Here is a 15,470-nt window from a genome sequence, read left to right on the forward strand (position 1 = left end):
GAGCGAAATAAAGTTCAATTAGACAAAAGGAACAGAAAGAATAGCAGCATATAATTATTCTTTTTTAAATACTAAATGGATTTGACAGAAGAGGTGCAAAGCCACGCGCATGTTCTGTGTTATCCAAAAGACTTCATCACATGCACGCCCCAAAAAGAAAAAAATGCGACGTAACACACTCGTCATTCTATAAATGTTATTGCTTACTCTGAGAGAGAGAAGAAAAGAGAGAGAGAGAGAGAGAGAGACGGAGAGAGAGGGAGGGAGAGAGAGAAGGAGAGAGAGACGGAGAGAGAGAGAGAGAGGGGGAGAGAGAGAAGGTGAGAGAGAGAGAGAGAGAGAGAGAGAGGGAGGGTGAAAGAGAAGGAGAGAGAGACGGAGAGAGAGAGAAGGAGAGAGACAGAGAGAGAGAGAGAGGGGGAGAGAGAGAAGGTGAGAGAGAGGGAGAGAGAGAGATGGAGAGAGAGAGTGAAAGAAAGAGAGAGAGAGAGAGGAGAGAGAGAGAGAGATATTTCTTTTCTTTCTTACATTTGACACGAGCAATTTTACTGTATATACATTTAGATATACTGCTGTTGCTTTCCTGTTTTTATTTTTATTTTCAAATGTATATATTTTAGTTTACTCAATGAATTGTAAGTATGTATTTCTTCTCATATTATTATCCTTGATGCTTTGGCAATATTGTCCATGCCAATAAAGCAATTTGAATTAAAAGCAATTTGAATTGAAATTGAATTGAGAGAGAGAGAGAGAGAGAGGGAGAAAGAGAGGGAGAGAGAGAGAGAAGGAGAGAGAGAAAGAGGGGAGAGAGAGAGAGAGAGAGAGAGAGATATTTCTCTCTTAATGTCTACCCTACATATTATTAATAATAGCCTACATCTATAATGCAGTGCTGGTTTCTTGAGGATAAACCTCTCCACTAGGTGTCAGCATTGTCAAAGTAGTTAAATGTCTCTGTTGTCACCTCACAGATCAGAATTAAAAGCAGATGTCCAAAAAATGAAAACAAAGAAAAAGACGACCAAATATTTGCCAAATAATGGGTTATGTAGTGGGATAACAGCTAGCACACTCCCCGTCAGCATGTAAGATGAAGACGTTTAATATTTAGGCCTAAATCGTCCAGAACATCATCTGTGCAATGTGTGTGTGTGTGTGTGTGTGTGTGTGTGTGTGTGTGTGTGTGTGTGTGTGTGTGTGTGTGTGTGTGTGTGTGTGTGTCCACATATCTAGGTATAAATCTTGAATGTGTCATTAATATGATAGTTTTCAATAAGAACCAGCAGAAAGTCTGCTGAAAGCTGGTGCTTCACAATCGTATCAATCACTCAGTTTCTTTCTGATAGAAGCCATCAAAGCCATTTCAACAACCTTTAAAGTATGCAGCATATCAGAACAACTTTTGAAATTTCCATTCGATCCACTCCATTACAGACAGAATACCAGCTGAGATCAGTTGCACTGTATTTTTAACCAGGACAGCAGTTTTCAGATTACATTATGTGCTTACATAATTGCAAAAGGGTTCTCCAATGTTTTCTCAATTATTTAAAATTTAAAATTATATCAGATTAGTAAACAGAATGTGCCTTTGGGACATTGGACGAATGATTTGCTGATAATGTGTAATGTAGATATTGCATTAAAGATCAGCCACTTGTTTCTACAACAGTCGAGAACCCTAATGTAATCATAATGTAATCTGAAAACTGCTGCCCTGATTAAAAAACACAATGCAACTGATCTCAGCTGGTATTCTGTCTATAATGGAGTGGAATGGACATTTCTAAGTGACCCCAAACTGACCGGTAGTGTAGATAGATAGATAGATAGATAGATAGATAGATAGATAGATAGATAGATAGATAGATAGATAGATAGATAGATAGATAGATAGATAGATAGATAGATAGATAGATAGATAGATAGATAGATGTCACAGGCTTCTATTTGGCTGCGCTGCCTGTATCATAACCAAGTCAAAAGGTAATCCGTGTAAGGCTAACGTTTCTTCTAATAACCGCAGGGGGTAATTAAAGGTAGTTGTAGCCGGCAGTAAGTTATTTTACGGGGTGGGTTTGGCAGACAAGTGGAAGACTGACAGGGAGGGGCTCCAGTCACAACAGTAGCCCCCAGCACTGTGTGGAAGGAAGCGGAAATAAACGTCGCAAACCTTATGCTAGTAGCGATCCCTCGGACGGGCTGTTTGAGCGACATCAGGCATAACGTTACATCGGTTGTTGCCTCTCAAGAGGAAGCAGCGGTTGGATAAATCCCACTATATGGTTTTAGTTTGTTACGGTGGCAGCATCGAAACGGAATATCTCGAGTGGTGAGTGTCCCGTATGCTTTCTCTTTACATAAAAGTTGTGTACTGTTTCCTTTCACGACGCAGGCTAGTCAAGTTCAGTAACGTTAGCTGCTGGGCTAGCTAGCTAACTGTGCCACTAAGCTAGCAACAACAGCTTGCGCTATGAAAAAAAGGTGTTTTCTTCCTTTACACATTTGCCAACGTGAAGCTAGCTTGTAGGCCTCGAGCTTTAGTAAACAGCACATGCTTATTTTAAGCTCGACACTTGTTCTGAGTAATGTCACTGTTAATGTGCCCGTTGTGATAAATGAATAGGGTTAAGTTTAGTAATCACACGGCATCGCAGTTATTGTTATCCGACCGTTAGCCGGCATGCTAGCTCTAGCGTTCTAGAACGCTGGGCGCTGCTGCTGGAACGAAATCGATCCATTCGAACTCGCGTGAAAACGATACAAATGCGTTTAAAGCTCAAAATGGTACGTTACTAGATGTTACAATTTAACGTATATATATATTTTTTTTACAGTAAAGAATCACGAGAAGGTTGTAATTCTGGGGGACTCTTGCAGGCTGCCCCCATTTCATTCGACTTCAGTTTCCCTTTTCAAGCACTTTGTCTTTACTAACGTTAGTTCTGTCACTGGTGCGCTTTGTTGATGGCATGTCTTCCGTAGCATTACAGTGGCCGTGGGTTGAGTGTTTAGTTTATTTACAACTCAATTAAAAATACAAGTACAGTCATAAGAAATAATGAACACGGGTGAAATGTGACACCGTGGTAAACTATCTGAAGTTTGTGTATTCTAGGGCTGTGCTCGATTGAAGAAATTCTTAGTCGACTAACACTCATTCAATTGTATGGACTAATCGATTAGTTGATTTAATCGACAGATCTGTTTCTCCGCAAAGAGTCATGCAAAAGCGCCACTTTAATTCTTGTGTTTACCAGAGATGTGCTCGTACGTTTCTTGGAAATAAGTCATTCAGCATGGAAAAAGCATCAAACATGACTAATCGACTAAAGAAATCTAAGTTGACTAAGACCAAAAGGACCGATTGGTCGAGGGAGCAGCCCAAGTGTATAAGGGCCCAGCCGCTAAGCAGATAGTAAACATATATTATAAATACTAACACACTGTCTAGATTAAAACCCTACAGGAACAGTTTTGACCTACAAAACCCCTAAGGATAGCTACACTGACTACAAATCGTCCCAAGATATTTATTCCATCAGTCTAACGTTGGTTAAATAGGTACAATACAATAAATATAGACATTGGGCAAGTAGAAATAACAGTACAATGTAAACGGAATTCAGAATGGAGAACTAGTCCCCAGCCGTAACTATTTTGAGTTGTTGACAGCTATAGTACTGAAAACAATGGCTGCAGTCCCATTTTAGGACTTACAGTTACAGTGAAATTACTTTTCAGTATTCACTTTGTCATTTCACTGAGTGCCGGCATACACTCATCCGTTTGTCACAGTGCAATTAATAAAATAACAGAACTACTTACAAGTTAAAACTTAACCTATCTAAAATAGAACTTAAAACAAACATTCAGACAGAACATCAGTCTTTAACTATACAGTAGAGGAATTATAAAGTGCAGTTCAGTGGCTTCAACATGACGTGTGCGTGTGCGTGTGTGTGTGTGTGTGTGTGTGTGTGTGTGTCCCAGTCCGTTCATTTGTATTGCTTGTGGGAAGAAGCTGCTTAGCTTCTTGCTGGTCCTACAGCTGATGCTCCTGTACCTCCTCCCAGATGGCAGGAGGGAGAAGATGTAGGCTGGTGGGAGGGGTGGTAAGGGTCCTTAATGATGGAGATGGCCCTGCGGATTTCTAGAAAAGTGTCCTGCATATTTTCTGTACTGTGTAGCTAACCTATAAACTGATTATCCGTGATGAGATAAGCTGGATTGTTCTTGGAAAAAAGCAATTCAATCTGAGAGTTTGCTTGCGGATAATTTGCCATAAGTTTGTAACTCTTTCTATAGTCTGTCTGCCTGTATGTGATTGAATGGACTCTTTCGATTCAGGCCTTTTTATTGGAGTGAACCCATCAGAGCTGCACGGTGGCATATCAGCAAACAACTTAATGAGATAATGTAGCTTTATCCATTTAACTCAGCAACTGTAGGTTTAGCCACTGTATCACTGTCAGCTCTGCTTAAGTAGGTTACTGACTTAAATCTGGTCGAGCCAGGTGATTGGCTTTCAGGAAAGTCTGTACTAATTGCCATTGATTGTAGTGAATTTGGCATCAATATCTTCTTATCCTCTTATAAATGTACCCAGAGTAACAGCAGCACATACAGGCCTTAACCCTTTTTCACATAAGTTTGCCATTGGAGATGGCCATTAATACTTGTGTGCTATATTTTGAATTGCGTAAGATCTCAATAGAACAAAGAGTGTGATGTCTAGACCACAATATAACTTTCCCAGGATTACAAGGAAGCAATTATAAAAAACATTTTATGAGCGTAACCAAGAAGCAGTAAAATAAGTACAAACTAGCAACATAAAGGTCGCATCATCTTCACATGTTCTATATATTCTTAAGCTTCATATCAAACCGAAATCATCTTTAGTTTTTATTCAGGCCGTCTTAATCTAGGTTTATTCTTTAAATTTCAACGTTCATGTCTCGGAGTAAACATATCAACGTTTATTTTCTAAGAAGACCATCCTCCCCCTGTGCAGTTGTTACTGTCTACACTACATTTTGTCCACATTGAGTACCAAGTTGTTTCTTCTTTGCAGGAGCGTTCCTGTAACCTTTATGTGAGGTCCAAGCCCTAAAGGAGCGGGTCATAGACGGGAGGAGAGACTCGGAGCAAAAGCATCTGGCCACAGAAGCCTGGATACGTGTTTTTATTTTTTATTCAGCCCCCGAAACACAACAACAATCAAGCCGTTTTCCAGCACGCAACAACCACCATGGAGGCCATTGCCAAATACGATTTCAACGCCACTGCTGATGATGAGCTTAGTTTCAAGCGTGGCGAAGTCCTCAAGGTAAGAGAAAACTATTTGATCACTTAATGTTAAGACTTGTCTGTATTACTCATAATTATGAAATGCTGGCAAACATTTTCTTGCTGTAGGTCGTCTTTCCTGTGTAGTTAGTTAGTAAATCATATCAGTCATATCCGTGTTGGATGAAAGTGCCATCAACAGTATAAAAAGAGTTTCAGGCAATGATGTCATCTTTATAAACACAAAGAAAATCTGTGGGATTAAAATCATCACCCAAAAATCTAAAAATAACACTACAGTGTTGCGCCTGTATCATACACTGTGATCAATATGTTCTTTTTCATTTATATTTTACATTGTCATACACTTGCCAGATGTGTCTGTTAAACTTAAACCCACATTTCAAAAACGAAAGGAAAAAGATCAGCAGGCTTGAGGTAGGGCTGCGAGAGATTTAGTTTCACCTGCACATGTGTGCAATAGTCACATCGCAGGACGTGCGATGTCAACGCTACAACTTTTTTGCCGCTTGATAGAAAAGTAAACTTTCACCGTTCTCCTTTTTACGTGACTGTTACCGACCGACCCTTCCATTTAAGACAGGTGGCCATGTGGGCAACGTGTGTATGAGACTTAACGTTAGTCCGACGGGCTTTGTTATGGGAAGTGAGGCTCTCCGGTGTGTACAAAAGTACAATCACAGTTATTTATGGGAAGCAACATGCATGCATTATTAATATCATTGACATTTAGCCTGGATTGATAGTATTATATGAATACAATAGTGTCATGCAAGTCAACCGGTGTATTTCTTCCTAATTTCCCCCTGCAAAATCACTTCAGAAGATAGTCCCAGAGCTTACTAGCTTTGGTGTTTGTAAACAAAGAATGGTTCACATAAGAAAAGTTCCTTTTTTATTTTCTACGTAGATGCGCTCCCCTACAAAATGACCGCAGTAGTCGAGAATGATTATTTCCAAATAGAGCTATTCATGTCATCTTGTAAAAATTACTATTATTAGCTTGAGGTATAGCCTGAAATCCAAAACACTACTGCGTTATGTGACGGTGCACACGGTAGTTACATGTGGTAATGGAACAACAACGTTTTAGGCCTAGATGCTGTGGCCCATGTGTGATTAGTAAAGTATTCTAAAGGAGCAGTGCTTGTGTTACGCTGCATTAAAAAGGCAAAAGATGCCTAGTTTTTTGTTCCAGTATGAACTATCTAAAGTGCTCTCTGTGAAACCCCAGGCATGTCCAGATCCTCAGGCATGAGAGGCTTATTCAAAGCCTCATGCTTTCTGGTTGCCTGAAAAGTGTTTTATGTCTTTCTCTGACCTTGATAAGATAGCCAAGCTATTAGAAAGTACATACTGCAATTTTCCTCCACAATGATTCTCTATGGATTTAAATGCAATCATCACAATCCCTTTGTTTAGATGTGACATAGTGATGACATGGCGAAGAGGCAACAGTGCAGAAAAATTAGATATATTTTCTACAAAAATGTGTGTTGCTAAACACGCAGTTGAAGACATCCTTTTCATATTGCATGACTTTAGTAAATGTTTTTTTTAAATAACTTTTTTCCCCCTTGGCTGAAAGGTCAGTCCTTTTTTGACTTACCGCCTACGGTTAAGATGGTTCTCCGAAACACTGCTCTTAAGCTTTTGGCTGTCAACACGGTGAATAGCCCCTTTTGTAAAAGATACATTTCTAAAGGACCACAAAGCTTAGGTCATAATCTACTTTTGATTTCATGTGTTTGACTTCATACGTCTCTATCTTTTCTTAGTTTATTTATTAGAAGAGATTTATTTCTATTCATTTAGTTATTTTGATTTGGGATTGGTTTTGAAATGATCTTTTTTTTTATTATTAGATTTTTGTTATTTAAGATAAGAAAATACAATTTCAGTTGCACATTTGGTAAAAGGACACATCTGTTTTGCACGGTTTATATAAAATAAAGAGATATTTTTCGGTCATTTGTCTGCAGCTCATTCTGTTAAAATACTCTCGTATCGTGAACTTAAAAATCGAGAATCGTTTTTTATCGTGAGTTGAGTGTATCGTTGCATCCCTTCCTCCAAATAGTTTAACTCTTGTAGTCCTCCCACATAATCTTGGTCTTTACTGTAAAGGGACTTCTGCTTTTAAGACCCTAACTGTGTTAATGATTCAGTAGCGTGCAACACTACTTTACAGCAGTTTGCATGTGATGAAATACTTTGATTTTATACTATTATGTTATACTTTTGTGCATATATATATATATATATATATATATATATATATATATAAAAAAAAAAAAAAATAATATATATATATATATATATATATATATATATATATATATATAAAAACACAGAAGTCAGCTGCCTTGGATGAGTTAACTGTTCTGTCAGGGATGAGTGTTTTTTCCATTAATAAAAGATTTAAAGGAGGAGTTTTGAAAATATGTCCTATCATCTCACCAGGGGGGCCTAGAGGGTGAGGAAAAGGGAGGGAGAGAGAGAGTCAGCTCAGGAAACACTGAGCTAAATCTGAGACTTATTAAATTTACATATGCGAAGAGAAAGCACTGTACATTTCCTCTAATTCACTAGCTAGCTCCAGCCAAGATGTTAAATGGGAAACATTAAGATTTTCCCTGTAAATGAAACCAATCAAAGATGAGATAAGCCTATTGGTGCCCGTGCTGTTTTATACTAAATGTTCTGCTTATTTTTTTTCAAATTAAAACATCTAAAAATAAAATTTTAAAAGAAATTCGCAACAACAACATTTCTCAGTTCCGTATACGGTGAGCACGTCATTGCTCTCAATTCCTGATTTGTTTCCTTTCTTGCAAGATGCTTTTAAAGGCCTTTTTTTTATAGCTAATTTACAGAAGTCTCCATCATTTTTTCCAAATCTTTACTGTGTCACAGTATAAATCATATAGCCAGTCCCACCTGACATACTATATGAAGAGATACAGTTAATGCTACTATGTGTAAAGTTGGAAAAATTTATTGACTTTGTTGCCCGCCAGAGCTACACTCTATGGCTTTTAAAACAAAAAGATATTCACATCTCCTGGCCTTCCATATTTGACCCAGCTAGTGCGTAACATATTGTAAGTGAACAGCCATGAGAGCTACAGAAAATGCTTCACAGGTTATTTCTGGACAGGGACTACATCTGAAATGGGGAAGAAAAGCCTGCATGACTGTTCCCTCTAGCTCAGTCCACATTTTCATTTGAATCAGTTGTTGGCTGCTTTGCCCATAGGACCAGTTCACTTTTTGAGACGGTATGAATTGGCCCGATGTTTGTCAGATACCATCCCCCTCTCCATTTCTTTCATCCTGTTTTTGTTCCTCCTCACAGTACTCATACATTAGTCTGAATCTTCCCCCCTGAGGTAACTCACGAGAAACGAGCTGGAACAAGCTCTTGTCAGTCACTAAAACATACTCGTACGTCATTTTGGTGATCTATCAGAAGTGATAGATAGCCGATGATTTTGATTGATTGATCCAACAGTTATATTCAAACTAGCTTGCATGTCCCAACAAGATATCACTTAGTTTTTCATACATATTGAGGCACAAAATCCAAATTTGTAGCAACATTTCTTAAAAAACTAAATGAAACTATGATCATTTTTGCATGTTTTTGTGATAAACTATTGTAAAGTTTAAAATGGTCTGATCTCCAAAGTACAGAAGATCGGCTTGTGCAATGGAACCTACCAATACCATACAGTATGTCACTGTTGGCCTGGTTTTAGCTGTGTGTGCCCTATACCTTTTGTGGTGCTAAACATTTTATTCTGCATATTTCTCTGCAATTGTTAGTTACTTCAAAGATGTTAAGTATCGAGTAAACCCACATCAGTTTGGTCTGGTATGTTTCCTCTTTGCAGTCTTTTTTTTTTTTAACCGGTTGGCTACCAAACCACTGTCAATAATGCTAAACTAAATTCTTCTGAATTGGCATTACCCTGAATAAAAGAACATACCCAAGAAAGAGATGAGCAATCATAAACAGCCTAACAATACTGCGACCTGTTGCTTTACCTGACGCTGTGCAGCACAGTATTCACACGCATTTGGAGTAGTAGCCTACATCTAAAAGAAAACGTTCCTGGGGTGGAGTGTGTTCATAGTGGCTCCTTTGCTTCCATCCCCAGTGCTATCTGTCTGCTGATACTAATACTAAACAGCTCTGCTCTTCTAGTACAAAGGGTCCCTCTCATGAGAGAGCAAGCCCGTGTTGAGGCTTTGCTTGAATGTAGCATCCTTTACCTTCTCTCCATGTTCAGTTTCAGATCGCTGGGAAGGTAGCTGTGTTGCTATGTCTAAGCCCTCACGTTGGCATACAGGAAGATCTGTTTTTCACTTTTTTCATCTACTCCTGCTTTCATTCACTACTTCTTACCACACACTGCGGCAGGGCGATTATGGGATAAATTGTAGTAGATGGCAAAATAGGCAGTTGGTGGTGTTAAAGTTGCATTCAGATTACAAAGATAAAAGTAAGCCGCTGTGGTACTGTAGACATCTAGTGGGCTCTTAATTAAGATTTCGGCTCCTAACGATTACAAAAACAATGTAATCGAGAAACAATTATTGTGCACATTACGTGTTGCAAGTAAACTCTCGTTTTGTCTTGTGTTCTGAAATGAAAAAGAGAGTTTAAGTACAATAAATGCAACATCTTACCAAAAGTCAATGAGTAATCGTGTTAAATAATAACTAACTCGCCAAAACTCATGCCGAAGCCCAAATATTATACAGCTCCAGCTCGGGCTTTTCCCCACATGTCCGTTTCCTCCTCGTTTCAATAGCTTTTATAAAAGGCCTTTTATAGAAGCGTTTATCTAATGGTCTTCCACTGAGGGGATCAAAAGGTTGTTTTGAGGACATGAAAACCAGTTGTGTCAAACCATTTAATCATCCCGAAATATACTGACCTTTTATCACTTGTCAAAATACCCATTCAAGAGGAGAGATTACAAATAGGACATGCCAGTTTATCTAGCATTAAGTGTTAAAGATGGAAATGATATTAAATGTAATATAAGAATTTCCATAAAACCAGCTTTTCTTGGAGGTGGTGGTTTGTGTATTGATGCTAAATCTCTTGGGAGGAAATTGCGATACATCCGAGAATTGGGTGGATACTCTGGCTGTTTCACTTCCTGCCCAACTGTCCGTACGCCCCGCAGCTCGCGTGAAAATAGTCCTGGCGCGTATCGTGAGCGGAGAGCCGCTTCACGCACGCTTCTGGGGCGCGCCGTGACGCGGTCGGTGGACTATCGCGCGTTTACTTGAATGGCCCCGTTTTCTCGCGGGGGTCGCTGCACAGACATGCGTCCGGTGGAAAATAAGGGTTACTTGTTTATATAACACACTGGATGGTCCTGCCTTTACAGACGTCAACTAACTGCCTATTTGGCTTTATTTTTGGCATTAAGAAACGGCCAGGCCTGTAAAGTTATTGGGCTATAGGGGTCTTTTAATTTAACTGACTATGATTAATCTTTTTTTATTAATTTTTTTGTGAGCTATACTAGAAGATACTGCTGCTTTCATTCATAATATTACTGTGTTACAACATAAATGGCATTAATTAGATGGAGGTTAGCAAGCTCTGTGTCACCGTGACTCACACAGCTGGCTGACCAGACCAGGCGCCCCTCTAATTTGCAGCCTTGAGTCATACACAAACGTTTAGTTCTGTCATTTGCCAGTTCATGAGTAGTACAGCAAACTGTCACATTTTAACAGAGGCTCCAACTCCTCACCAAGTCAGTGCCATTTATTGTTAAACAAATAATATCTACTCTTCTAATTTGGTCTTTCCGGTTATGCAGCAACATTTCGGCCTCATAACTTTTGAAAGAAAAGATGGATTTTTATATATACAGGGCTCAATGCTAAGTTTTTAAAGTGGTTGCCGGCTTGGCAATCAGGCATCAGCTTTTGGTTGCCATATTGATAATACGGTTGCCATGTTTTAAAGGAACATGCCGACTTATTGGGACTTATTCACCGTATCCCCCAGAGTTAGATAAGTCCATACATGCCCTTCTCATCTTTGTGCGTGTTGTAACTCTGTCTGACGCACCCACTGCTAGCCTAGCTTAGCACAGATCCTGGAGGTAATCAGCTCCATCTAGCCTAGCTTAGCACAGATCCTGGAGGTAACCGGCTCCATCTAGCCTACTGCTCCCAATAAATGACAAAATGATGCCAACATTTTCCTGTTTCCATGTTGTGATTTTTATAGTCAGTGTGTACAAATAACAAGGTCACATGAGACACAGCCATCTTCTAACCGTAAACAAACTGGGAACTATATTCTCAGAAGGCGAAGCACTGCTACTTCTGCTACATGGGCGGAGTGATTTGCTCGCAGCATCTGAGCGAACTCCGGGCGAACTCTCTGCTCCTCGTCACGGGGCTTCTCAGGTGCTGCGAGCAAATCACTCCGCCCGCGTAGTGCGCACGAACGTAGTATTTAAACTTTAACCAAATAAAATATTCTTTTGAAATAAGATTTTGATTTGTTTTTATATTTAAAAAAAACAACAACACACAAATATTGAACAGGTTGTTGCCAAAGGGGGCAACCAGAGGCCAGGAAACGATTGCCAATTGACTCAATCTGGTTGCTTACTGTGTGAGCCTTGATATATTTTTGCATTGTTTAAGAATAGTCAGGAAAACCATGTTTGCCAATCTCATGCACTCAAATAATGATCCTTGGTGGACTGGTTCATATTGTTTTAGACCTAACAAACTGAGCTAAGGCTACGTTCACACTGCAAGCCTTAGTGGTCAATTCAGATTTATTTCTCCGATCCAATTGTGGTTGTTCACATCATTTTTTAAATGTGGCCAATAACAGATTTGAGTGTGAACAAGTCACAGTTCTGAACTGACCAACATGTGCAAGAGATGCTGTTGTACGGAAGTAAACATGGAGGCCAATGAAGTCATCGTTTATGGCTTTTTGTGGAGCAATGTTTGCTACTTCTATACGGAGGTGTGTAGAGCTGCAAAGATTTAATTAGTCAACTATTAAATTTATGGCAAACTATTTTGATAATCCGTTTTAAGTCATTTCTTATGAAAAATAAATACAAAGTCTCAGTTTCCAACTTGTTAAATGTGAATATTTTGTAGTTTCTTCACTCCTTTGTGACAGTGAACTGAATATCTTTGAGTTGTGGACAAAACTAAATTTTCTGACATTTTACAGACCAAACAACTATTTATTTTATTTATTTATTTAACATTTTTTTAATCAGGTAGGCCGTGGAGAACAGGTTCTCATTTGCAACGGTGACCTGGCCAAGAAAATCATAAGCGTGCAGGACAACATACAGTTTCACATTCAATACAATACAGGAATACAGAATACAAAAGGCTACATAAGGTGCAGATTAAGTGAGCATTACAAAGCTGGTGCAAAGTGAGGTGTAAGTAAGACGATGGATATGTGAAAGTGATATGATAATAACAATACAATATACATGAATAGACAGTCTATAACACTGCTGAGATGTAGTGAAGAGTCAGACACAAAAAACTGTTATTGTTATTACAGTGCAAATTATGATCTAGAAGTGAAGTTGATCAGTTATAACGCAATAAATATGAATGTTGAAATGTAGTGAAGAGTCAGTATACAGATAGTGCAAAGTGTGGTTAGTGATATAGGTCAGAAATGACACGATATGCATGAATAGACAGTCTTTATAAATCAAGAAAAGAATCAACAGTTTAATCAACAATGACAGTAATGGTTAGTTGCAGCACTAGAGGTGTGTGTGGATGCAGAGTCAGATATGTTTTCAAATCTTCTTTCCTCAGCCCAACTTCCTTCATAATTTAGAGTAACATGAGTCCCCTCAAGAAACATGGTCCCTTCCTGAAATGGTCTCAATGGAATTGTAGTCTTTTTTTTTTCTAATGTTTCCTTTTTAAATATTTTAATTTTTTTTTTTTTTTTAATTTTCTGTCCAATAGTTCTTGTTGAAGTTAATTTCTTTGGGAACATGCTAAAATCAAGCATATGTGCTTTTTTTTAATGTGCTTTAGTCTGTGTTTATGTGATAAAGAAGACCTTACTCTATCATTTAAACCATGTGTTATGAATAATGACACATTTTAAAGAAAATAGGAGGATGATATTCAGAAATACTGTTGCAACACGAGTGACGTGAATTGAATGAATTGGGTGTGTGTGCTTTTACTCTACAAATTGCTTTTGCCTCTTATCAGTAAATAGCACACATAGCTGTTTCAGCTACCTTCCTGTTTTATCTTTACAGACTGTTGCGAGTTGTTAAACTGTTTTTACTTAATCTGAACATGGAGTTGGATTTGTTCAAGTTTTGAAAGCATTTAAGCGTAGGCTTATATGTAAAATATCTTACAGCACAAATGTGCAGACAGTGGGCCCATGACAAATTTGCATAAGACAGACTAGTTCAGTTTCACACTGTGATCTCCCTTCATGCATAGACAAAAAAAGGGGAACTTGCCACTGGTGGTATAAGATTTGTACTTTTTTTGTGCCTTTTTTTTAACTCGTGGGCTTTGTCTTAATTACTTTGTGCAACTTCAGAAGTTGACATTGAACAGTGAGGTCTACACGCACATACTTTTTTAACATTACCAATTTAACATACTCAGAGTTAAAGTGTGCTCTTGATCACGTTGACATCCTTACTAGTAATATTTGGCCTTAGGAGATCTTTACTGGAGATGATTTACTAAAATAATTTAAGTTTCAGATGCATGAGAACCTTGTTTATGACCTGTTACCGTAGCATTTGAACAGAGCAGTATGACCCTGTAAAATCAATGATTAAAAAAAATAAAATAAATCAATGTTTTATGCCGAGTATTATTCTGCTCGTTTTCTGTGTCGGAAAACAAATCTAGAGGCAAAGCAGCAGGTGGAGGCCACAGCAGAGTCTGGCCATTGCCCTAAGCACTGTACACTTGTTCTCATTTCCTCCTTAAATAAATAAAGATTAACAGCCCTGCTAGCCGATAGAATTAACTCCTATCAACCGATCTTTGAACTGTGCCCATGTAGCATGATGTGAGAGCCGCCTCTTCAGCTTGCTTCTTCTTCCAACTGCTGTTTACAGATGCAGATCATGTGTTATTTGAGTCATATTACTATCAGTCTTATATTGCAGCCACTAATGAATTAGTATGCCATAAAACAAAAAGATTTTAAAGTCACCCAAGGAATTTAATGAGAGCTTGCCAATAGAGCCGAGGCCATTGTGGAACATTAAGACACTCAGTGGTTATTAAAGGAGGCAAATGTCAGCTCACGAAAGAGAAAATGTAAAGTAGTATTACACTGAAGAAATAAATAATTATTTAGAGAAATTGCACACACACAAAAAAACTAAATAAAATGATGAAACTTGATGAAAAGGCTTGCATGGTCTATAAAATACAACTGGAGTCCTGCAGAATGGTAATAGTGACCAACTTATTCACATTTTCAGATTTTTGGCTCATCTGGCTAGTATCCGTTTGATAGATTTCCCAATTCAGCTATTCTCTACTTTGGGGCCAGGGTTAAAATTGGCACCATCCACCATCCAAATGCTGGTAAAATATGCGTGTGTGAGTGAAGCTAAGTGGCTGGTAGCTTCACTCACCAACCAAAAAAACAATTGTAATCTATTGAGTGGCTGGTAAAATTTGAACATTCTCTAGCTATTTGGCTGGTGGGCGAAAAGAATTTGACCTATCTTTTGTTTCAACTGAATGTCACAAATAGAGTATTTTTTTTTTCTTGTTGAGAAAGACAGGATTGTAACCACCACCACCCACTCATCCTGCTGCCCCAAACCTTTTGGAGCCCAGAGTCAAGTCGGGCTTAGAATCTGTGGGCAAGTTGTCTAGTCTGTCCCAACATTAGTGTGTCCTTTTGTGTCTGCATGTGCTTACATTAATGCCACAGCTTAGCTGTTTTCACATCCTGTTTGATGTGTCTTCCAACCCCCAGCAACTTCCTGTATCTCCACAGCAAACTCCAGCAACTCTACAGTGTGCACCTACCACACCACAGCACTGAATTTACACAGAAAAGCACACGCCCGGTCCTTTGTGACAGTTTGAATTTAGTTGCCGCAGTGCTT

The 15,470-nt window shown here is 38.6% G+C and overlaps 1 protein-coding gene across 1 annotated transcript in view; it reads left to right on the forward strand.

The window, feature by feature from the left end:
- Positions 1–2,160: 2,160 nt before the first annotated feature.
- Positions 2,161–15,470, forward strand: part of grb2b (growth factor receptor-bound protein 2b) — a 43,253-nt gene continuing 29,943 nt past the window's right edge. The window contains exons 1-2 of the mRNA XM_039824446.1: positions 2,161–2,335; positions 5,081–5,335. Coding sequence (XP_039680380.1) covers positions 5,258–5,335 — 78 coding nt within the window. The 5' untranslated portion in view covers positions 2,161–2,335; positions 5,081–5,257. The remainder of the gene's footprint in view (positions 2,336–5,080; positions 5,336–15,470) is intronic.

Source organism: Perca fluviatilis, chromosome 15 (assembly GCF_010015445.1).
Source record: "Perca fluviatilis chromosome 15, GENO_Pfluv_1.0, whole genome shotgun sequence".
Taxonomy (NCBI): Eukaryota; Metazoa; Chordata; class Actinopteri; order Perciformes; family Percidae; genus Perca; species Perca fluviatilis.